The sequence below is a fragment of the Salvelinus namaycush genome, chromosome 20 (assembly GCF_016432855.1).
Source record: "Salvelinus namaycush isolate Seneca chromosome 20, SaNama_1.0, whole genome shotgun sequence".
NCBI classification, from domain to species: Eukaryota; Metazoa; Chordata; class Actinopteri; order Salmoniformes; family Salmonidae; genus Salvelinus; species Salvelinus namaycush.
In genome coordinates, this window is record NC_052326.1 from 46,638,860 (window position 1) to 46,663,024 (window position 24,165).

The 24,165-nt window shown below is 42.2% G+C and overlaps 1 protein-coding gene and 1 pseudogene across 2 annotated transcripts; one reads left to right on the forward strand and one right to left on the reverse strand.

Moving 5' to 3' along the window:
• The first annotated feature begins 2,903 nt into the window (after positions 1-2,903).
• LOC120065426 (casein kinase II subunit alpha-like) lies at positions 2,904-18,845 on the forward strand. 2 transcript variants are annotated; one of them, XM_039016431.1, is made up of 13 exons: positions 2,904-3,032; positions 6,815-7,078; positions 7,246-7,357; positions 7,497-7,598; positions 7,696-7,746; positions 9,800-9,859; positions 10,166-10,249; positions 10,568-10,678; positions 10,999-11,100; positions 11,315-11,415; positions 11,535-11,683; positions 15,455-15,544; positions 17,373-17,491. In XM_039016431.1, exons 2-13 carry the CDS (start codon positions 6,978-6,980, stop codon positions 17,489-17,491), a joined length of 1,182 nt encoding a protein of 393 aa, XP_038872359.1. In that variant the 5' UTR covers positions 2,904-3,032; positions 6,815-6,977. The 2 variants fall into 2 exon arrangements, with proteins under 2 accessions (XP_038872359.1, XP_038872360.1); XM_039016432.1 differs by lacking the exon at positions 2,904-3,032 and having other exon boundaries at positions 6,978-7,078; positions 17,373-18,845.
• A 1,570-nt stretch (positions 18,846-20,415) lies between these two features.
• Positions 20,416-24,086, reverse strand: LOC120064846 (annotated as a pseudogene).
• Positions 24,087-24,165: the final 79 nt, after the last annotated feature.

The following is a 24,165-nucleotide window of genomic DNA, read 5'->3' on the forward strand; positions in this document are numbered from 1 at the left end:
AAAAGGAGATGTGCAAAGTGTGGGGGAGGACATGCATATGGAGAACATAGTGTAGCGTATGGGGGTTGTTCAGTGATGAAAAGACAGGTGGAAGTGTAACAGGTGAGGAGTGAGCGTAACATCTCGTATGCAGAAGCAGTGATGGTAGTTCACACAGAAACAATCGGGGCACCTAGAAGAGCAGGTATTCCAGGGCAGATTGAGATGCAGGTTGGGCGTGATGTAGGGAGCAGAATGGGGCAGAACACAGACTGGGAGGAGACATGAGTAAGGTTGTTACATTTGTGACAGCAGCAATCAATTGCACAGAAAAATTACAATCAAAGACTAAAAAGATAAAGATCATAGTGAAGCAGGCAGTGAGGTATCTTTGGATTACAGGACTGACATGGGCAAATGTACAGGATGACCTCAATAAAATTGAGAATCAGTCCAGCCAGGAATCAGGTATTGGTTAATTTGCATTATGGTGTTAATCCTTCAATGGAATGCCAGAAGTGTGATGGCTAATGGGTAAGAGTTCAAACAATTTTTGAGGAGTTACCAGCCAAACCTGATGTGATATGTCTCCAGGAGACATGGCTAAAACCTACTCCAGATGTTGTATTACAAGGTTATGTTGCAGTCTGTAGAGACAGGGTAGCAGGGGGAGGAGGGGGATGTGCTACCTTTATAAAGCAGGGGATCCATATACAGTACCAGTCCAAAGTTTGGACAGACCTACTCATTCAAGGGGTTTTCTTTATTTTTACTATTTTCTACATTGCATAATAATAGTGAAGACGTTAAAACTATAAAATCACACATATGGAATCATGTCGTAACCAAAAAAGTGTAAAAGAAATAAAAATATATTTTATATTTGATATTCTTCAAAGTAGCCACCCTTTGCCTTGATGACAGCTTTGCACACTCACTAATCGATTCTTGAACTCTTCTGGCTGTATGGGTAATATTTCTACCTCTCTTCCACATCGCTCCATCATCCGCAAACAATGACCTCACAATGTCACAACGTCAGGTCTCACCTGAGAACACCTGAGACCCTCTCTCTCCCACGCTGCCCCTCTTCTGTCAGATTATTTGAGCTATGCACCTTCACAAAAGCCTGGGCTAACATCTCTGCCTTCTCCATATCTCTCACTGCAACAATCTCCCCACTTTTCAGCACAGGGAGATCCCAATCTCTTGACCCCACTCATCCTCTTAATTATCCCCCATACCTCTCCCACAGGAGTGGTCCTGCCTATGTTTCCACAGAACCGGCACCAATACTCCCTCTTAGCTGTCCTAATGATCACCCTTACTGCTTGTGCTTGTTTATACTGAATCAGTTGCTGGTAATTACATTCTGAAAGCCCTGTTCCTACACTTCACTGCTTCTCTACACTCTTCAGTCCACCAGGGAACTGCGTTACTCTTTCTCCCCCCTGTACCTATAGGAATCACCTGCCTTGTGGCCCCTAGCATTACACCTCTTATTCCATCATTGACTCTTCCTATATCTGAATTGAGATCTACCTGACCCAGCTCCTGTTCACTCAACTCCTGAAACTGACCGACTCTGCTTTCCCAAATAGATATCTCCTCAATCAATTTCCTACTGTTTCTTCCTCCCTCAAGCCTACAGTACACATGATAAGATCGTGATCACTACCCACTGTAGATTCCTCCAAAACCCCCCAACTACATCTGTCTACCCTGGAACTTGAGATCAAAGTAGAGTCCAGAGCAGATTCATTTCAAGTTACTGGATCAATCCTGGTTCCCCGACAATCATTAAGACGAACAAGCACTTTCTCATCCAGTAGTTCCTCCAACACTTGTCTGTTTACATGCATTAAAATCCCCACACCACATTACTCGTCTCCAATCTTGACCTTCTACTTTCCCAAAGGCGTGCAACTCCAGTCTCTAACACGGGTTGTAAAAGTTCACTATTACCATGATGTGGAAGGAAGGCCTATTTATCAAGCTGGATAACATGGGGGTAGGAGGAAGGGTTTTTAACTAGATAAATGATTTCTTTTTGGGTGCAATCAATACAAGTGAGGGTGGAGAGCTCTATGTCAGAAAGCTATGAGGTACCCCCCAGAGAAGTGTCATTAGTCCTTTGTTGTTCTCTATTATGATTGACGATGTATTCTCAGGTGAGACCTGACATTGTGAGGACATTGTTTGCAGATGATGGAGCGATGTGGAAGAGAGGTAGAAATATTACCAATACAGGCAAAAGAGTTCAAGAATCGATTAGTGAAGTAGAGCAGTGGTCCCTCAGGTGGGGCTTCAAGTTTTAATAAGAGCAGTGGTTAAAAATAAGTGGCAAGAGTTGTGGAACAGGGAGAGAAAGGGAAGACACCTATATAAGATCCAGGAAAAGGTGGGGGCAAGGAGGTCCTCAGGGCGAGAGAGAAGGGAGGAAAGTGTAGTCACAAGGCTGAGACTGGGACACACAAGTACATTGAAATTGCTGGGGAAACATCCAATTGGGAGGTGTGATCATTGTCAAGAGGAGATGGAGACAGTGGAATATGTTCTATTTCAGTGCCAGAAATATGTGAGAGAAAGGGAGCGATTATTATTTGATTTGAGGAGTAATGGGGTTAAAGAGCAAGGATTAAGTGAACTGCTGGGGAAATCTTCAGGGGATGTAGTATTTAATTATGTATTTTGTTTCCTTGGGGAGATGAGATTATTGGGTTGGATTTAGACCTTCACTGTCTCTGGTCCACATTCCAGTCCAGTTGGTGGCGGTTATGCACCTTAAAGTTGGTTGCCAACTACCATTTAAAATCCACAGAATAAGGAGGAGACCAACCTCACACTCCAGTACAGTAGATGGCGGCATAAGCACCTTTCAGTTGGTTGCGATCCGCCAAACGAAGAAGAACAGCCGTGAGCGGCGGTAGTCGGCCATATTGTCCCTGAGACAGCAAAAATCATACGCAAGTACACCGGCGAGAGGAAAGGAAGGGACCCTGCCTTCACTCCGCTCCGAAAAGAGGAGTTGGGTCACAGATTTGATCAAAGAGGTAACTATACAATGGAAGTTTGGACTCTGGTTCAAATTATTTTCTGAAACAAGCAGTCGGTTCGCTATTTAGCTAGTTTTCAAGCTTGCCATTGGGATTGGTGATTAACGCGTTAACTAGCTGGGCTGGATGAGACTACCGGTAGCTAGCTACTGTAGTTGGATAACAAAACTGTCCAATGTAGTTATTGCTGCCAAACTGCGCAAACCAGCCATGCGTTAGCTAGCTAGATGTGTGAAAGTGCTAACGTTAGCTAGTATAACTAATCTTTGAAGCAACCCCTCAGCGTTTCCTAATCTTGGGGACCCCAAGGGGTGCACGTATTGGTTTTTGCCCTAGTAGCACCACACAGCTGAACCAAATAATCAACTGATCGTTAAGCTTTGATCATTTGAATTTGCTGTGTAGTGTTCGGGAAAAAATCAAAACGTGCATCCCTTGGGATCGCCAGCTACGGGGATACGCTGCAACCTACAATTGTTACATTGATTTCGTTAACGTTTTTATTTTAATGTTTTTATTTAACCTATTATTTAACTAGGCAAGTCAGTTAAGAACAAATTATTATTTACAATGCAAGCCTACTTGTGAAGCCCCTCCGGTCAAACCCTCCCCTAACCCGTACGACGCTGGGCCAATTGTGCACCGCCCTATGGGACTCCCGATCACGGCCGGTTATTGATACGGCCCGGAATGGAACCCGGGTCTGTAGTGACGCCTCTAGCAGTGCGATGCAGTGCCTTAGACCGCTGCGCCACTCGGGAGACGTTAGTCTAGCTAACTATCGTAACTACTCATGAGGCACTGAGCAAACAAACATTTCTTATTCCTCAAAAGCTAGATGCACATGTTTGTTGTCAAACATGGCATTAGCTACTGTTACCTACCGTTAGCTAGCTATATCTTAGCCAGAGGGCAGCAACACCACTTTTCCCCAAAGGTGTCTTGCATCCATTGCAGAGAAGATTATTCATTGCTACATATTTTTCGAATAAAACTGTGCTAACTTTAGAATGTAGTGGATGTGGAACTCGCCTGTAGCATGTTGGCTGGAGTTAATATTAAACTGAAATCTAAAGGCAACTGTCACTCAGTGGTTGCTAGTTGCTCGAAGCAGAACAAATGCACTCTGTTACAATGGTGTCTTGACCCGGATCCACAGTTGGGCTCTGCCCGGCTGCTGAAGTAACTTCGAGGAGTAGGAGGTTGGTCTTTATGACAGGTGGGAGTTTGAGACAAAATATCTAAATGATCATATTATTAAACATACTTTCCAAATGTGGGCCTGTTGTAGACCCACTGCCTCTGCATACCTTGTGTCACTTCATAATGACCAACCATCCTGCCCACCAGCACAATAAGTTGAAATGGAATTGTATATGACTTCTGGCTTCCCACGGACTGTTGCTAAAAGCACTTACTTTAAGCCTAGGTCAGCTACATACTATCAGAGGTAGTGCTAGATGTACCAGACACCTCAAAGCTAGGTAAAACTACATATCCCTGGGTCACTTACGAACCAGGTAAGCCCCAAATACACTCATAGTACTCACGTTTAATTTTTTTTGTATCACATCTGGCCGCATTTGGGATTCCCATAGGGCGGTACACAATTTGTCCAGCGTCATCCTGGGTAGGCCATCATTGTAAATAAGAATTTGTTCTTAACTTCTTATGGCTGCAATCCTGGTAACGGCATCGATATGACAACAGCCAGTGAAAGTACAGGGCGCCAAATTAAAAAACCAGAAATCTCATAATTAAAATTCCTCAGACATACATGTGTCTTATACCATTTTAAAGGTAATCTTGTTGTTAATCCCACCAAAGTGTCCGATTTCAAATATGCTTTTCAGCGAAAGCACTACAAACGATTATGTTAGGTCACACCAAACCACAACAAGCACAGCCATTTTTCCAGCCAAAGATAGCAGTCACAAAAAGAAGAGAAAATTAATCACTAACCTTTGATCTTCATCAGATGACACTCATAGGACTTCATGTTACACAATACATGCATGTTTTGTTTGATAAAGTTCATATTTCTATAAAAAAAATCTGAGTTTACATTGGCGCGTTACATTCACTAGTTCCAAAAACATCAAGTGATTTTGCATAGCCACATCGTTTCAACAGAAATACTCATCATAAATGTAGATGATAATAGAAGTTATACACATGGAATTATAGATATACCTCTCCTTAATGCAACCGCTGTGTCAGATTTCAAAAAAGCTTTACGGAAAAAGCAAACCATGCAATAATCTGAGACGGAGCTCAGAACAATAGCCAAATTAGCCGCCATGTTGGAGTCAACAGAAACCAGAAATGACATGATAAATATTCCCTTACCTTTGATGATATTTATCAGAATGCACTCCCAGGAATCCTAGTTCCACAATAAATCGTTGATTTGTTCGATAATGTCCATTACTTATGTCCATTACTTATGTACACGTGTCCAAACGCTCGCGCAGATGCAGGCAAACGTCGGACGAAAACTTAAAGTTATATTACAAGTCGAATAAACTGGTCAAACTTAGTAGATAATCAATCTTCAGGATGTTGTTATGATATATATCCAATAACGGTCCAACCGGAGCATTCCTTCTGTCTGTAGAAGTTATGGAACGCAAGGCGATATCATGAGGAATGCGCGGGACCAGGAACTGGCAATTTGCCAGACCACTGACTCATTTCCCCCTCATCCGGCCCCACAACACAGTATAAACTTAATTCAACGTTCTACCGACTGTTGACATCTAGTGGAAGGCGTAGGAAGTGCAAACAGATCCATATATTACAGGGAATTGAATAGGCGATGAGTTTAACATCGACCAGCCTCAGAATTTCCACTTCCTGTTTGGATTTTTTCTCATGTTTTTGCCTGCCATATGAGTTTTGTTATACTCACAGACATAATTCAAACATTTTTAGAAACTTCAGAGTGTTTCCTATCCAATACTAATAATAATATGCATATATTAGTAACTGGGACTGAGGAGCAGGCCGTTTACTCTGGGCACCTTTCATCCAAGCTACTCAACTTCTTATGGCTGCAGGGGCAGTATTAACTGAGTTGCCTAGTTAAATAAAGGTTTAAATAAATGAAAAACCATATCTATGCCAACCTCTATACAGAGCTAGAGGATATGTTTGACAGGCACCAGAGTTATGACCGTTTGTTGTTGGCAAAGATAAACGAAGGCTTGACTATTGCAGAGGAAATGGTCTATTGGCATGAAATATGGATAGAGATCATTTATCAATAGAAGCCAATATGAGTATGAACATTTTTCTGAACAAATGGGAACTTCTGTTAGAGTATAAAAAGTCAAATGTGATAGTATTTTCACACCTTTTCACACCTTTTTTTACTCTTTTGTGTGTGCGTGGTAATGATGAATTCCATCAAACTTTGATGATCACGGCAGTAAGAGAATGGATTTTGTATTTTAAACTAAATCCATAGTTGCATAGCTTATCCCCACCAGCTTTAGTAATTAAACATTGTCAATACTTTAGGGGCGATGCAGTGACACATTTTAAAACAGCCTGCTGGTAATCAGGCCTTTAATTTAGTTTGCAACAACAAATGCAGTGTTGTAACAGTGCATCAAATTGCATTACACACACACACCTGTAGAAACTGATTGTCTGCACTGGCCATCAGTTCTGCAGGAAGTTTTTAAATCCATGTCAATGATACGTATTTGATCTGGCCTAGGTGATGGTCTCAAATATAACTGACATTGTTTCTTCCTTTCCCCCTGTTGTCTCAGCTGTCCTCCCCTGGTGCCCCCCACCCTACAGCCAAAGCCCCCCCCTGTCAGGAAGAGGCCCCTGACCTGTTCCCCCACCTTCCCTCTTATCCTGCCGACTCTCTTCCCTCCTCATCCTTCTCTGCAGTAAGTGCACCCCCTCTCCTCTGCCAAGCTGTCGGACATGTCAGGACCCGTGCCGAGTCGGGCCCGCGTGTACACCGATGTCAACACACAACGGCCCAGAGAGTACTGGGACTATGAGTCCCATGTGGTGGAATGGGGGTACGCAGCGACCACACACACACACTCCCAGTATCTAAATTAAGTCAGAAAATGTTGGTTGGTGCTTGCTAAACAAACTTATGACCTTCTCTTTGCACATTGAATCTCTGCAGTTTAATTCCAATTTCCTTGAATTGTGTAATTGACAAAAACATTTCTGACCGCAGAAATCAAGATGACTTCCAGTTGGTGCGGAAGCTGGGACGTGGGAAGTACAGTGAAGTGTTTGAAGCAATCAACATCACCAACAATGAGAAGGTTGTGGTGAAAATACTCAAGGTAAGGCCACGATGAGAAATCAATATCATTCAGATCATAGATTTGCCATTCGATATAGACTCACATTGGCTTGTTGGAATCATATTGAAGTAAAACCACCCAGACAATCAATACAATTGGTCTTTAATTGTGTCCATAGCCCGTCAAGAAGAAGAAAATCAAGCGTGAAATTAAGATCCTGGAGAACCTCCGCGGAGGCCCCAACGTCATATCCCTTGTAGACATCGTCAAAGACCCAGTGGTGAGTAGGAATGGTGGGGAAAGAGGTGTGAAAACTGTATTACGGTTTTAGAGGGGCTGCCATGACTTTAATGCAACAACCCCTTCTTTTCTTTCAGTCTCGGACACCGGCCTTGGTCTTTGAACATGTCAACAACACAGACTTCAAGGTAAGACGGAGCATAACCCCGGGGTCGTATTCATTACACCACACCAAAACGTTTTGCGTTTCTTATTGGACAAGTTCAGGTAGTCCGTCCTCTTTGCAGTCTGTTTTCTTCCGTTTCTTGACAGTGTACATCTCTATTCAGAAACAAAGCCCTATAAAAACCTTTTTTGGCGTGCATGTTGTTTCCCCCTACTCCAGTGTGTACAGTTGAAGTCGGAAGTTTACATACAACTTAGCCAAATACATTTAAACTCAGATTTTCACAATTCCTGACATTTAATCCTAGTAAAAATTCCCTGTCTTAGATTAGTTAGGATCACCACTTCATTTTAAGAATGTGAAATGTCCGAATAATAGTAGAGAGAATAATTTATTTTCAGCTTTTATTTCTTTCAGCACATTCCCAGTGGGTCAGACGTTTACATACACTCAATTAATATTTGGTATCATTGCCTTTAAATTGTTTAACTTGGGTAAAACGTTTTGGGTAGCCTTCCACAAGCTTCCCACAATAAGTTGGGTGAATTTTGGCCCATTCCTCCTGACAGAGCTGGTGTAACTGAGTCAGGTTTGTAGGCCTCCTTGCTCGCACATGCTTTTTCAGTTCTGCCCACAAATGTTCTATAGGATTGAGGTCAGGGCTTTGTGATGGCCACTTCAATACCTTGACTTTGTTGTCCTTAAGCCATTTTGCCACAACTTTGGAAGTATGCTTGGGGTCATTGTCCATTTGGAAGACCCGACTTCCTGACTGATGTCTTGATGTTGCTTCAATATATCCACATATTTTCATTCCTCATGATGCCATGTATTTTGTGAAGTGCACCAGTCCCTCCTGCAGGAAAGCACCCCCACAACAGGATGATGCCACCCCCGTGCTACACAGTTGGGATGGTGTTCTTCGGCTTGCAAGCGTCCCCCTTTTTCCTCCAAACAAAACGATGGTCATTATGGCTGAACAGTTATATTTTTGCTTCATCAGACCAGAGGACATTTCTCCAAAAAGTACAATCTTTGTCCACATGTGAAGTTGCAAACCGTAGTCTGGCTTTTTTATGGAGGTTTTGGAGCAGTGGCTTCTTCCTTGCTGAGCGGCCTTTCAGGTTATGTCGATATAGGACTCATTTTACTGTGGATATAGCTAATTTTGTACCTGTTCCTCCAGCATCTTCAGAAGGTCATTTGCTGCTGTTCTGGGATTGATTTGCACTTTTCGCACCGAAGTATGTTAATCTCTAAGAGACAGAGCGCGTCTCCTTCCTGAGAGGTATGACGGCTGCGTGGTCCCATGGTGTTTATACTTGCGTACTGTTGTTTGTACAGATGAACGTGGTACCTTCAAGCGTTTGGGAATTGCTCCCAAGGATGAACCAGACTTGTAGAGGTCAACAATTTTTTTTTTTTGAGGTCTTGGTGGATTTATTTTGATTTTCTCATGATGACAAGCAAAGAGGCACTGAGTTTGAAGGTAGGCCTTGAAATACATCCACAGGTACATGTCATTTAGCCTATCAGAAGCTTCTAAAGCCATGACATAATTTTCTGGAATTTTCCAAGCTGTTTAAAGGCACAGTCAACTTAGTGTATGTAAACTTCTGACGCACTGGAATTGTGATACAGTGAAGTAATGTCTGTAAACAATTGTTTGAAAAATTACTTGTGTCATGCACCAAGTAGATGTCCTAACCTACTTGCCAAAACTATAGTTTGTTAACAAGGCATTCGTGGAGTGGTTGAAAAATGAGTTTATGACTCCAACCTAAGTGTATGTAAACGGGTGCTGTGCTGTCTTCGGGGGCCAGGATGTTTCTTGTCTTGTGGTTCTATCCTCAATCACTGGTACATGATGATCAAAACGAATGGTTGTGTCACGTTTGGTGTTCCGTAATAGGCCTAAGTGTTACCAGTCAGATGCCCAAGTTGATAGCTTGTGATTTGAATAATATGTGCTCTTTGTATTAGATGATGGGTTCAGGTTGGTTAAACAGATATATGCATGGACTCTTCAGGGTTTGGTTAAATCACGGTATTGATTCATCCGTTTTTACTTGCAGCAATTGTACCAGACCCTAACGGACTATGACATCCGGTTCTACATGTTCGAGATCCTCAAGGTGGGTCTCGTAATGTTGTATTTTGGGTGTACTGCCCCATTTTATTTGTGCTCTTAAAATGTATTGGAAGGCCCAGAGACTGCTAGACATGAGTCAGCATTTTCCTCTCCCAAAACAAGAACATTCGGGTGCTTAGAGTATAAGCCCCTTGTTTGTCCGACGGTTACATATTAACCGTCTATTTGCCCATCAACATGTTTGTGCGCCCAGACGGGAAGAAAACGTCTGTTTTGTTATCTGCATTTCTTTGTTGATTAAATCCCCAGCCTCCTTGTTAACTTGCAGCCATTTTGGCTCTGTCCGCAGGCCCTGGACTACTCCCACAGCATGGGAATCATGCACAGGGACGTAAAACCCCACAACGTGATGATTGATCACGAACACCGCAAGGTGAGTGTTTATGACCAATGCGGCAGAGGCACGGTTATTTCCCTCCATCCGATTTACCCGTAGACAAGATCTTTGTCATCAGTACATTTAATGTGACAAAAAGAAATTACGCTAGTTTAAATGGAAATATTTTAACTCTTGATGAATCATGTTATGATGTATTATTGGAGCTGTAATACAAGCAGATATTGCACAACGACATTACAATGCCCAAGTAGTCCCTCCCTGTTTGTCTCTTTATTTATGTTTGTTGTCCTAATGAACACAACCCTGTTCTGCTCCTCTCGGTATCGACTGTCTGTGTTTGTGTTCTTCCAGCTGCGCCTTATTGACTGGGGTCTGGCTGAGTTCTACCACCCGGGACAGGAGTATAATGTCCGAGTGGCTTCTCGCTACTTCAAAGGACCTGAGCTTCTGGTCGACTATCAGGTACGTTGTCCAGCTACTGTTCTTAATTGTCAAGCTCAGTCTATATTATTTTCTGTTGTGTAGATCACAGCTACATGCACACATACCCTTTTCACACCATTGAACCAAACTGCTGAGCTGGTTAAGCATCCACCGTAGTTACTGGAACCATGCTCAACACGGCAATGTGAAAACTAAACAGGCAAATCTCACATTGGTCATTCAAATCCATTTCATTAGATAGTCCCAATATTTCCCTTAGGGGCTGTTGCAGGCTCCTCTTCCATTCTGCCATCTTTGCTTTTCTCTAACTCACTGATTTGACTGTCTTCTTCTTCCAGATGTATGACTACAGTCTGGACATGTGGAGCTTGGGCTGCATGTTGGCCAGCATGGTCTTCAGGAAGGAGCCTTTCTTCCATGGCCACGACAACTACGACCAGGTAAACACTCCAAAACGTTGTCCACCATGTCGCAAGGGCCCTGCTCATTACAAGTGACGAGAATAACTTGGGCCTGTTCAGGAGGGTGAAAGGTTCCAGAACATTCCGATGGAAATGGATTGTATACAACAGATTTGATTGTCAGGTACTATCGGGAATCCTGTCAGTTCTATTCATGAATGATATTTCCCCATAATTTTTTCCCCTTTGTCAGTTGGTGAGAATAGCCAAGGTGTTGGGAACGGAAGACCTGTACGACTACATTGACAAGTACAACATCGAGTTGGAGCCTCGGTTCAATGACATTCTGGGAAGGTATGTGGTTGTCTGTCTTTACTAATGTGTGGTTTTCTGCACTTGTTTTGGGCACTTAGTAAAACCAATTCCTGAATCTAAACACACACAGCTGCTCTTAACTAGCTCTCCCCTTCCAGACACTCTCGTAAGCGGTGGGAGCGCTTTGTCCACAGTGAGAACCAGCAACTGATCAGTCCTGAGGGTCTGGACTTTCTGGACAAGCTGCTGCGCTATGACCATCAGGCCCGGTTGACTGCCCGCGAGGCCATGGATCACCCCTACTTCTGTGAGTGTGGATGTTGAAGATTTTTAAAGGTAGACTCAGCGATGCATGAAGTAAACCGCAATAGCTGTTTGATTTCCGCAACAACTAAGAGCGTTGAAGTGCAAGGCTAAACTCCTTCGCTGTTCTGGTCCCGTAGATACCACGTTGTGATGACGTGAAGCGTACATGGCCAGATAATGTCTGACTGTATGAGAGCACAGTTTCGCATCACGCTCATTTGAATGTCTGCGGTGCTGTTCATGACAATGTCATAACGCTGAGTCTACCTTAGTAACTCGGAAAGTTGAGAAACTTAACCAAATAAATAAAAAATCTCACATTCTGTGAGATTAATTTATAGGTTGGTGATGTTCTTAGAATATTCTCTGAAAGTTGCCCACATAATAATGATTGGAATGGAACTGCTGTGGGTTTATTGATTAGATCAGAAAATGATTTAGTTGTGGCTGCTGCTGACAGGAAAGATGGTCCCAACTGTAACCCTGTGTGCTTTGTTCTGTGGTTGTTTTTATTATGTCTTTGAACCTGTGGTCCTCTATATGGCTCTATAGGCCAAGCTGCAGTTAACAACAGCAAATAAAAGGCTTGTTATAACTGGGGTTACTTCGCATTGCAACAAGGTTTCTCTTTAAAAGCAACTCGCAGCTTAATTTTATTTTATTTTTATTTTATTTTATTATTATTATTATTATTTTTTTATACTTCTTACGGCTGAAATCCAGTTAAAGGGATCGATATGACAACAGCCAGTGAAAGTGCAGGGCCAAATTCAAACAGAAATCTCATAATTACAATTCCTCAAATATACAAGTATTTCACACCATTTTAAAGATAAACTTGTTGTTAATCCCACCACAGTGTCCGATTTTCAAAAAGGCTTTACGATGAAAGCACACCAAACGATTATGTTAAGTCAGCACCTAGTCACAGAAAAATAGCCATTTTTCCAGCCAAAGAGAGGAGTCACAAAATGCAGAAATAGAGAGAAAAGTAATCACTAACCTTTGATCTTCATCAGATGACACTCATAGGACTTCATGTTACACAATACATGTATGTTTTGTTCGATAAAGTTCATATTTATATCCAAAAATCTCAGTTTACATTGGCGCGTTATGTTCAGTAATGTTTTGCTTCCAAAACATCAAGTGATTTTGCAGAGAGCCACATAAAATTACAGAAATACTCATAATAAACATTGATACATACAAGTGTTATGCATGGAATTATAGATCCACTTCTCCTTAATGCAACCGCTGTGCCAGATTTCAAAAAAACTTTACGGAAAAAGCACACCATGCAATAGTCTGAGTACGGCGCTCAGACAAAAAAACAAGCCATACAGGTACCCGCCATGTTGTGGAGTCAGTAAAAGTCAGAAATAGCGTTATAAATATTCACTTACCTTTGATCTTCATCAGAATGCACTCCCAGGAATCCCAGTTCCACAAATGTTTGTTTTGTTCGATAAAGTCCATTTATGTCCAAATACCTCCTTTTTGTTCGCGTTTAGTTCACAAATCCAAATTCATGAGGCGCGAGCACTAGGTCCAGACGAAAGTCAAAAAGTTCCGTTACAGTTCGTAGAAACATGTCAAACGATGTATAGAATCAATCTTTAGGATGTTTTTAACATAAATCTTCAATAATGTTTCAACCGGAGAATTCCTTTGTCTTTAGAAATGCAATGGAACGCAGCTACGTCTCACGGGCGTGTGCGATTCTGAGCTCATGGCAGTCTGCCAGACCTCTAGTTGAAACAGCTCTCATTCTCTCCCCCTTCACAGTAGAAGCCTCAAACAAGGTTCTAAAGACTGTTGACATCTAGTGGAAGTCTTAGGAAATGCAATCGGACCAAACTTACACTATCTTGTATCGGCAAAGACTTGAAAACCTACAAACCTCAGATTTCCCACTTCCTGGTTGGAATTATTCCCAGGTTTTTGCCTGCCATATGAGTTCTGTTATACTCACAGACATCATTCAAACAGTTTTAGAAACTTCAGGGTGTTTCCTATCCAAATCTACTAATAATATGCATATCTTAGCTTCTGGGCCTGAGTAGCAGGCAGTTTACTCTGGGCACCTTATTCATCCAAGCTACTCAATACTGCCCCCCAGCCGTAAGAAGTTAAGGGAGACGGATGTTCTGGTTCTTCACATTTAGTTGGCTTTGATATTGTTTGTTTGTTTGCTAATCAGGGTCGTGTTCATTAGGGCACATTAGCAAAACGTTTTGTAGTGGCAAAGAAAAACAAATGTTTCTTCAGGTAGCTCTACCTCGTTTTACTCAGTTTTCATCCATTTTGTATCTAATGAACATGGCCCAGTTCAGTGTGGTCATCAGTAGTTGCTTATGACTATCTACTTGCAGTAGCTGGAGACTAGGGACTCAAGACTGTTGGGGGGGGGCAGAGAGGGACAGACACACATAACTTTGGTACATATAGGCTGTATCACAACCGGCTGTGATCGGGAATCCCATAGGGCGGCACACAATTGCCCCAGCATCATCCGGTTAGGGGAGGGTTTGGCCGGGGTAGGCCGTCATTGTAAAATAAGTGACTTGTCTAGTTAAATAAAGGTTAAATATTTTTTTCATTGCAGTAATCCTATACTTTGCACACAATTGCCTCCCTCTGAGTAAGAAGTCATAAATGTGTTTACGTGAAATGCCTTGGTTCGTCGAGTATCTCTCTCGGGACTGGGCCGCCTTGGAAAGGGGGTTGGGCTTTTTCGCGGCATGCTTGTAAGGCACTGCGTGTCCAAAAATGGTTCCATCAAGTCTTCTACTGTTCTTCTCTGTAGTTGTCTGGTATCTGGTGACTTGTCGTGTAGTACTGAACAGAACTACAGTTTATTTTCCTTCCATTCGCTCCTGAACATGATACTTAGCAGATGGGCTAGCCAGCCGGGTCGATGGTTCCCAGTGGGGGGGTGAGAGTAGCGTAATACGATGGTTTGAGCAGAGTAGTAGGATTGTCCTACTTAAATTGGCTTTCAAAGATAATTTACTTAGGACAGCTAATCAGCCGTACCAGTGATTGTCCGGGAGGTGAGTTTATCGTCTCTAACTCGTGTTGAGATTCAGAGTTCAGACCACTTTAAAAGTGCAGCTTCACGCTTTTCTGGTCTAGTAGGTTCATTCTTAACCCATAATTTTATACAGTTTGTTTAAAAGCGCTGTTCTGTCAGGCTGACATGCTCTCTGACCTTACTCGGGCGTGACTTGTCGCTGTGCAAAGTTTATGTAAAACAATTATCTTATGGCTCCTAAAATCACATCCCTCTCAACAAAAACACTAATAATTTTTTATGCACAACGCATAGGATGGACACTTCACACATGTAGTGGGTAATCTTTCCTAGTTACAGTATTTCCTTTAACATTTTTAATGACATCACAAAATAACAAACAAAATGGCATTAGTGTTCTATAGATCGCCTCTGACATTCCCTACGTTCTATGTTAGAAATATTGTTCCAGTATTTGCTTTTGAACGTGTTAGTTTCAGCTGGAAAAGGTCTGTTGAAACAAAGGACGTTCCTTTGGTGAACATTGGAGAAGGAGACCTGAATCTTCTACCTTGATTTACAACAGGGCGTGAGTTGTTAACCCCCACCAGTTCCCTCCTCCCCCCCCTGTGTGTGTGGGGGGGGGGGGGTCTGGTTGAAGTCATTCATTGCAAACCTGATATGACCTATTTGGATCCTCACAGGACAGTCATGACACTAGAGGTTTGTTCAATATGTGTTTTCTTGTCCACACAGATCCCATTGTGAAAGAGCAGGGTCGCATGCCAGGGTCGGCTAACCTACCCTGTGGAAATACAGCCGTGAGCACAGCCAACATGATCACTGGTGAGCGCGCACACACCAATCATCAGCCTGAATGCCCTCCCGGCTCCTCGTCTGAACTCCCATTACTCAGTGTTGAGGAGGATGTTTTGTCAGTGGGAGGCCGAGCTCGGAAATGAAATGGATTCAAGAAGCCAACTTGGTCTGTGTAAAGATTCAATGAAGCTTGGTCACCTGCTATATTTGTCCAGGCAAATGTCCTCAGTATGCCGTCATTGATGTTAGTCATTCCTCTAAAGGCCTTTGTAGACTGTACGTCAGATTCTATCTTTTACGATTATAACGTCACACTGTGCAACGTTACCAAATTAATATCTTTATCAACCTGGCCAGATTGTACGATTTGATATAGTTCTGTCGTCACATTATGCAATTGGCTTGAGAGGCTAGGTCAACTGCTGCTGTGTGTTTGATCTGTGCATCTGCCAGCAGTGCAAGCCTCTCTTTGCTTATGCACGAGTCAAGTGAGTTCGGGAAAATCTGAAGTATGCATCTTAGAAATAGTTTTCACATAAAAACTTTATGTCTGAGTTCATAAGCAGCTTCCCCAAAATAACATGGTCGCTGTGGTAGAATGTTTATTTTGATTGGTGATTTTTGTGAGTTTTTCTAAATCCAATCAGGTAACCTGATTTCAGATGTTATGCAAGCAAGATTATTAGGGAAATCGTTCTTCTTGCACAGCATGGAAACGTTTCAATTAATCAGACAATTAATTGGTCAGTTACCGGGATCGGCTCAACACCAGCCACACAAGACTACGACTGCACGTAGTGTTACTTACAGGCTGACTACACCGCTCCCGTCGTGTGCGCGAGCATTGCAAAATAAATGTAGAAATCTATATTATTCAATTATTGCACCCACACTGCTCGCGTGCGCCAATGAGCGTCTTGTTGCCAAGAGCTAAAATAGAAGTCAGTTCCATTTCTGATGCAGATCGTGCTGCAAGTCCTGCCTCTCCCATCTCCTCATTGGTTTATAGAAGCAGGTACCCACATGTCATCTCATTGGTTATACCCACGTGGGTGACTGAAAGACGAACGAGGTCGGTGGCGGTAATGCACCTAATTTGTGAAAGTTGCCAATCGCAATATAAAGTCAAGAGAAGAAAAAACCTAGGAGGAGAGATGACTAGAAATGATTCGGTTGACTGTTTTATGTGTGGATTAATTGTCGGAGTAGAGGACCTTGTGCATTTTAGGTAAAATAACAACTCAATGTTTATATCCCAGGACAAATTAGCTAGCAACAGCAAGCTAGCAAAATATGACAAATTAGCTAGCAAGTGCAAGCTAGCTAGCTAAATTGCCATAAAGGTTTAATGCTTTTCGACCTGTCCCCAAATGAATGTGGTTCAGAATTTGTTTTGATATTTTAACCTGTGTGTTGTGATCGCGTTTGGTGTGGGGGGACGATGGCGCACGCGCGCAGCCGGTTTGGGTTCTGTGTTACTTATTCAGCAGACATAGACCCTGTCACACTGGTCAAGCCAAGACATCCGACTGTTGTTTATGACCTAAGAATTTGCCTGCGGCGTGCACATATTTTCCGGGATGGCATAAGACGGCTAAAATCGTACATTCAGCAAAGGCCTTTAAAGATGGGTAGTAAAATAATGACTATCACATTGTCATAATTGACATACTGTAATTTTATTGCAATACATTTCACAAGAGCTCAATTCTCACCATATTTGAGTGTATACATTGTCATCTTTCCTATGTAACTCATTAGTTAATGTAGTCACTGCATCATCAGAACTCCCTTGGAGTGTTTTCTAAGTAACCCGCATGCTTAGTTAAGCTAAATTCCCTGTCTTTCTCTCTAGGCATCTCTGCCTTGCCAGTCGCTACTGCCCTGGTCACCCTCACCGGCTCGCCCGTTCTCTCTGCTGCCACCAACGCCCTGAGCATCCCCGTGCCCGCCGCTGCTGGTCCCCCCCAGTGATTGCAACCATCAGGGCCCACTCACTCTGCCGGCCTGCGCCACCACCTCTACTCACTCAAACTGCCCTGAGATCCAGGAATGCCAACCTCTGAAGGCAGTCTCATCTGAACAATGTTAGTTTGTATCTCCTTTAATGAACATGAGGTAAACAGACATATGAAATGAATGTTCTGTGTAATTGACACATACAGGTATTCCTTTCATCTTGAAGTGACGATGTGGCTGTGTGTGTGTGTGTGTGGCTGTGTCTTACAAGCCAAGAATAAGTTACGAATCCACTGGTGATGGGGGTCCCTCCCCTTGCAACACGTTTTGTTTGTACATCACTGACAATGGTCACGCGAAGTAGTTAGCGGAAGGCAACAGGAAAGGACGGTAACATTCATACCAAAAGGAGCAGAATCTGTAGTTTACTAATGCAATGTTGTCAAACAAGACCTGGCTGAACACCTTAAGCAATCCCCCGTGTTTAGGTCAATCCAGAACTCCATACCACCATTATAAAGACGGCATTTGAAAATGTTTGGTGCTGTTCTGTGCTCCAGTCGTGTGTTGAAACACTGAAGCTGCCTCACTCCACCTATACTAATGACACTTTAGTCTGAATAGTATGTCTTGCCTTTCTACCGAACTGGATACCTAGTCTTTTTGATGTAAGGGTTCCCTGACAGTTTTCCTTTTTTGTACTGAAATGCTATGGTGCTGGATGGGTTTAATTTACTGTGGAAACGGTTTGATGGCAGTATTGTCATCCAAACCATTCGAAATCCAGACAAAGCCATCCGTTCGGTTAATTTGAAACGTTTCTCTCAAACTTGCTGCTTTACCCTTGAATTAAGTTGTAAAAAAACCAAAGTTTACTCAATCGTTTGGAAAAAGAGAAGACTGACCAAACCTTTGTTTTCTTGGAGAGGTACACTGAGTTATGTGGAGATAATATGGGGGAGAAAATATTTGTTAGAAGATCACAACAGAATACGAAAGCACCGGAGTCCTGGTTAAGTTGGCTTGAAATTTTTTCTCTGCTGTTCGAACCTGAGGATTTTTTTTTTGGTATTTAGTTTGTTTCGAGGCTAAGTTTCGTGATCGATCATCTGTTTGGCTAGACACTGAAGGATGTATTGAACTTAAACGGTTTAATTTTTCCTGTGTTAGTGCCAGAAATGGAATCTTGTTTGAGTATAGCTGTACATATGCATCCTTTTTTCATTTGAAATCTCTCAACATATGAAATACATGCATACATCGACATAATGAAGTTGTATGAGTCCTTACATCACTGTATATATTTTTGTCCGTATGTAGACTAGTATCTGAAAATATTTGTGTAAATAAACACATTTTATCAAGTATATCTGATTGAGTTGGTATGTTCACACAGATTGTCTCCTGATTGTAAGGTTTTACAGAAATCAATTTCCTTAATTATTGTATTTTGATGTCACTTCTACAGTATGCGTTTTTGCTATGTTTTAAAATTAATTGTAACAGTGATAATAAAACTGGTTGTTTGGATGCTGATTGGGGTCTAAGGCACTGCATCTCAGTGCTAGATGCGTCACTACAGACCCTGGTGCAATGCTGGGCTGTATCACAACCGGCCATGATTGGGAGTCCCATAGGGCGGCGCACAATTGGCTCAGTGTCGTCCGGGTTAGGGTATGGCCGGGGTAGGTCGTCTATGTAAATAAGAATTTGTTCTTAACTGACTTGCCTAGTTTAAATAATAAAAAATAAATAAATTGGACGAGCAGCGTGTTGGCCGTCACACACCTTTGCCTACTAACAGTTCCATCTGAATGACCACTGCCCCTCCATAAGAATATCATGTTTATGTTGCTGTCTGAATCATCTCCTCTATTTAGCTGAACTAGAATATCATGTTGCTGTCTGAATCATCTCCTATATTTAGCTCAACTCGCACATGATTTCCCCTTGCTCCCAGCCTAGCATTTATACTGAACAAAAAAATAAACGCAACATGAAACCATTTCAAAGATTTTACTGAGTTACAGTTCAAATAAGGAATCATTCAATTATAATAAATTAATGTAGGCCATAATCTATGGATTTCACATGACTGGGGAAATAGATGTGAATCTGATCACAGAAACTTAAAAAAAAAAAAAATATGACCGTGGATGAGAACCAGTCAGTATCTGGTGTAACGACCATTTGCCTCATGCAGCGCGACACAAATTCTTCGCATATTATTGATCAGGCTGTTGATTATGGCCTATGGAATGTTGTCTTACTCTTCAATAGCTGCGCGAAGTTGCTGGATATTGGCGGGAACTGGAACACGTCGATCCAGAGCATCCCACACGTGCTCAATGGGTGAAATGTCTGAGTATGCAGGCCATGGAAGAAATCTGATATGTTCAGCTTCCAGGAATTGTGTACAGATCCTTGCGACAACGGGGCTGTGCATTATCGTGGTGAAACATGAGGTGATGGCGGCGGATAAGTGGCATGACAATGGGCCTCAGGATCTCATGGTAGCTGTGCATTCAAATTGCCATCGACAAAATGCAATTGTGTTTGTTGTCCGTACCATAAACCAACCGCCACCATGGAGCCCTCTGTTCACAACGTTGACATCCGCAAACTGCATGCCCGCATGACGCCATACATGCGGTCTGCCATCTGCCCGGTACAGTTGAAACCGGGATTTATCTGTGAAGAGCACACTTCTCCAACGTGCAAGTGGCAATCGAAGGTGAGCATTTGTTACTGAAGTCGGTTACGACGCCAAACTGCAGTAGTCCATTAGCTGCTGCAGATGAGCTTCCCTGAGACGATTTCTGACAGTTTTTGCAGAAATTCTTCGGTTGCGGAAACCCACAGTTTCATCAGCTGTGTGGGTGGTTGGTCTCAGACAATCCCGCAGGTGAAGAAGCCGGATGTGGAGGTTCTGGGCTGCAGTTGTGAGGCTGGTTGGAAGTACTGCCAAATTCTCTAAAATTACATGTTAGAGAAATGAACAATTAATTATCTGGCAACAGCTGTTTGACATTTCTGCAGTCAGCATGCTAATTGCATGCTCCCTCAACTTGAGACATCTGTGGCATTGTGTTGTGTGAGAACATTTTAGTGGCTTTTTATTGTCCCCAGCACAAGGTGTATTGTGTATTGATCATGCTGTTTAATAAGCTTCTTGATATGCCACACCTGTCAGGTGGGTGGGTTATCTTGGCAAAGGAGAAATGCTCACTAACATGGATGTAAACAAATTTGCTCATGAAACATGGGACCAACACTTTACATTTTCATAGTCCTGATCCTCATGTTATCCATCCGTTGAAAGAGGTGAACAATGCTGTACTGTGCGTTATCAAGTCTGTTGGAAACGGTTGCCGAATTCTCTACTTCGTGATCCTCAATGAAGCGAATAAGGCCTCTTTGAGCGCCTGCCCTTTGGTATTCTGCAGGTGCTCCAGCGTTGGACGGGAGGAACCAAATGGAGACAAACTGAGCCAAAGTCAGCACGATGGCTGACCCAAACATATATTTCCATCCATGTCTGGCATCAGACGGGATATAGTTCATGGCATAAGCTCCCAGAATGCCCATGGTGATACCGACTTCGTTAGGTCCAAAAATAAATAAACCTATGCTTGTCGGTGACCATCTCCGACACAAAGATACAGCAGGACATGGAGGAGATGCATATGGCGAAGCCCACCGTGATTCTTCCCACCACCAGCGCTAAGTAAGAGGTGCTAACCAGGACCAGACTCCCTGCCAGGATAAGGACGTTGCTGAGGAGGATGGAATTCCTTCGGCCATAGCGGTCAATCAGCCACCCGCCGACCAGGGAAGCCAGCAAGGCCCCGATCAGAAGGGTACTGACCACCGCCTCTTGCTGGACACAGGTGAGCTGGAACTAAGCCTGGAGCAATGCATTTCACTGTACTTGTGCACGTGACAATAAAACTTAACCTAGGGAAGAAAAATGTTTGGAGTATATGAGTTTAACATGTTTTATGTGAGTATAGAATTAATTTAGTTTATATTTCAATGATCCTTGGATGATGTGACACAATTGATCATGGTTTCAACATAAGGTAAAACTATCAAGGTGCAACAGTATGTACTAATTTGTGTCTATTTTCATATGTGTGCCTATATGGAGGAAATGTATATAGTAAAGGTAAAGCAGCTAAAAGAAAATGCTAATTTGTTTATCATAAATATATTCAATGTCCCATATAAAACATTAGCTGTTAAAAACTACATTCATGTTTGGAGAAAGGTCATAAACAATATATATTCTTCATGTACATATACATGTTTGATATGCAATATATTGCTAATGAATCTGGCAAAATTCCAGGATAATATGTAAACCCTAAGAAACAGTGGTATCTTTAATGATTATTCAGGCTTTATTACAATTCTGCAGATGGCAGACTAAAACATTGCATAAGTATTGCATGTTCTTTTAGGCCTACTGTACATCGGTGGAGGCTTCTCAGAGGAGGAAGGAGGACCATCCTCAGTGAATTTCATAAAAATTAAAAGTTATCCTTTTTAGATAAAACTATACTAAATATATTCACATGTCAACAAATATTTAAAACACACTGTTTTGCAATGAAGATCTACAGTAGCCTCAGCAGCACTCTGTAGGGTAGCACCATCGTGTAGCCGGAGGACAGCTAGCTTCTGTCCGTCTCTGGGTACTTTGACTTCAATACAAAACCTAGGAGGCTCATTGTTCTCACCTCCTTCCATAGACTTACACAGTTATAATGACAACTTCCGGAGGTCCTCCAATCTATCAGAGCTCTAAATTATGTTAGAGTTCTTAGTGGTCATCTATTTAGGCAAACTTATTTGTATGTACAGTGCATTCGGAAAGTATTCAGACCCCTTGACTTTTTCCACATTTTGTTACGTTACAGCCTTATTTTAAATCAATCCACACACAATACCCCATAATGACAAAGCAAAACCATATTTTCAGAAATGTTTGCAAATGTATATATATATATATATATATATATATATAAAATAAATAAAAAAACTGATATCACATTTACATAAGTATTCAGATTATAGCCTCGAGTCTTCTTTGGTATGACGCTACCAGCTTGGTACACCTGTATTTGGGCCACTCAAGGACATTCAGAGACTTGTCCCAAAGTCACTCCTGCGTTGTCACTGCTGTGTGCTTAGGGTCATTCTCTCTGTACTTTGCTCCGTTCATCTTTCATTGATCCTGATTAGTCTCCCAGTCCCTGCTGCTGAAAAACATCCCCACAGCATGTTGTTGCCACCACGTTTCACCGTAGGGATGGTGCCAGGTTTCCTCCAGACGTGAGGCTTGGTATTCAGGCCAAAAAATTCAATATTGGTTTCATCATACCAGAGAATCTTGTTTCTCATGGTCTGAGTCTTTAGGTGCCTTTTGGCAAACTCCAAGTGGGCTGTCATGTGCCTTTTTAATGAGTGGCTTCCATCTGGCAACTCTACCATAAAGGCCTGATTGGTGGAGGGGAGCAGAGATGGTTGTCTTTCTGGAAGGTTCTCCCATCTCCACAGAGGAACTCTAGAGCTCTGTCAGAGTGCCCATCGCGTTCTTGGTGACCTCCCTGACCAAGGCCCTTCTACCCCGATTGCTCCTTTCTCTGAGCTCTACAGACAATTTCTTTGACCTGATGGCTTGGTTTTTGACTCTGACATGCACTGTCAGCTGTGGGACCTTATATAGACAGGTGTGTGCCTTTCCAAATCACATCCAATCAATTGAATTTACCACAGGTGGACTCTAATAAAGTTGTAGAAACATCTCAAGGATGATCAATGGAAACAGGATGCACCTGAGCTCAATTTCAAGTCTCATAGCAAACAGCCTGAACACTTACTGTATGTAAAATAAGATATTTTTGTTTTTTATTCATAATACATTTTCAAAAATGTCTAGAAACCTGTTTTCGCATTTTTATTAGGGGTTAGTGTGTGTAGATTGCTGAGGATTTAAAAAAAGTCAATTTTAGAATAAGGCTGTAATGTAACAAACTGTGGAAAAAGTCAAGGGGTCTGAATACTTTCCCGAAGGCACTGTATCCGTGTTACAGCGCTTGTTTACGGAAGGCAGACGGAAGCAACCACCTGTGTTAATTAGCTATCTATGGTGCTCAAACACCTGTGAGTAAGTGTAACTAGGGAGGAAGTGGATCGGAAGTGTAGTTCGTCGGCTGACCTTTTACAGTAAGTATCTTTTTTATTTGAAATACTATTTTTGCTAATATGAAAGATAAGTTCCATATGTTTCAAAAACCGTATTGCAAGCGATGGTTATTGATGATCTGTTTTAGCATTTAGAAACGTCAGGATTGTAGATCACATGGACCCACTGTAAGCAGTGCTTAGCTGAGAACCCTTGGGATAAGAAAGAATGCCTTCTTAATGCCTTGGGATCTTGAGAGCAACAAGCAGGATAAATAAAAACCCTCACAGTAGTACATGTAAATAAATTATTGGCTGCAAAGCCCATATAAATGACAGAAGTAGGGAAAAACACGTATTGTGTGACATAAAAATGTTCAGTCTAATAACTAACCTCACAGTAGGCAGTATGGGCTATCATTTCCGGTTGTGAATTACATTTTTGATGTAACCTGGCTTGCGTTATCTCCATTATTTTTTACAGATTTCGACTGATGGCT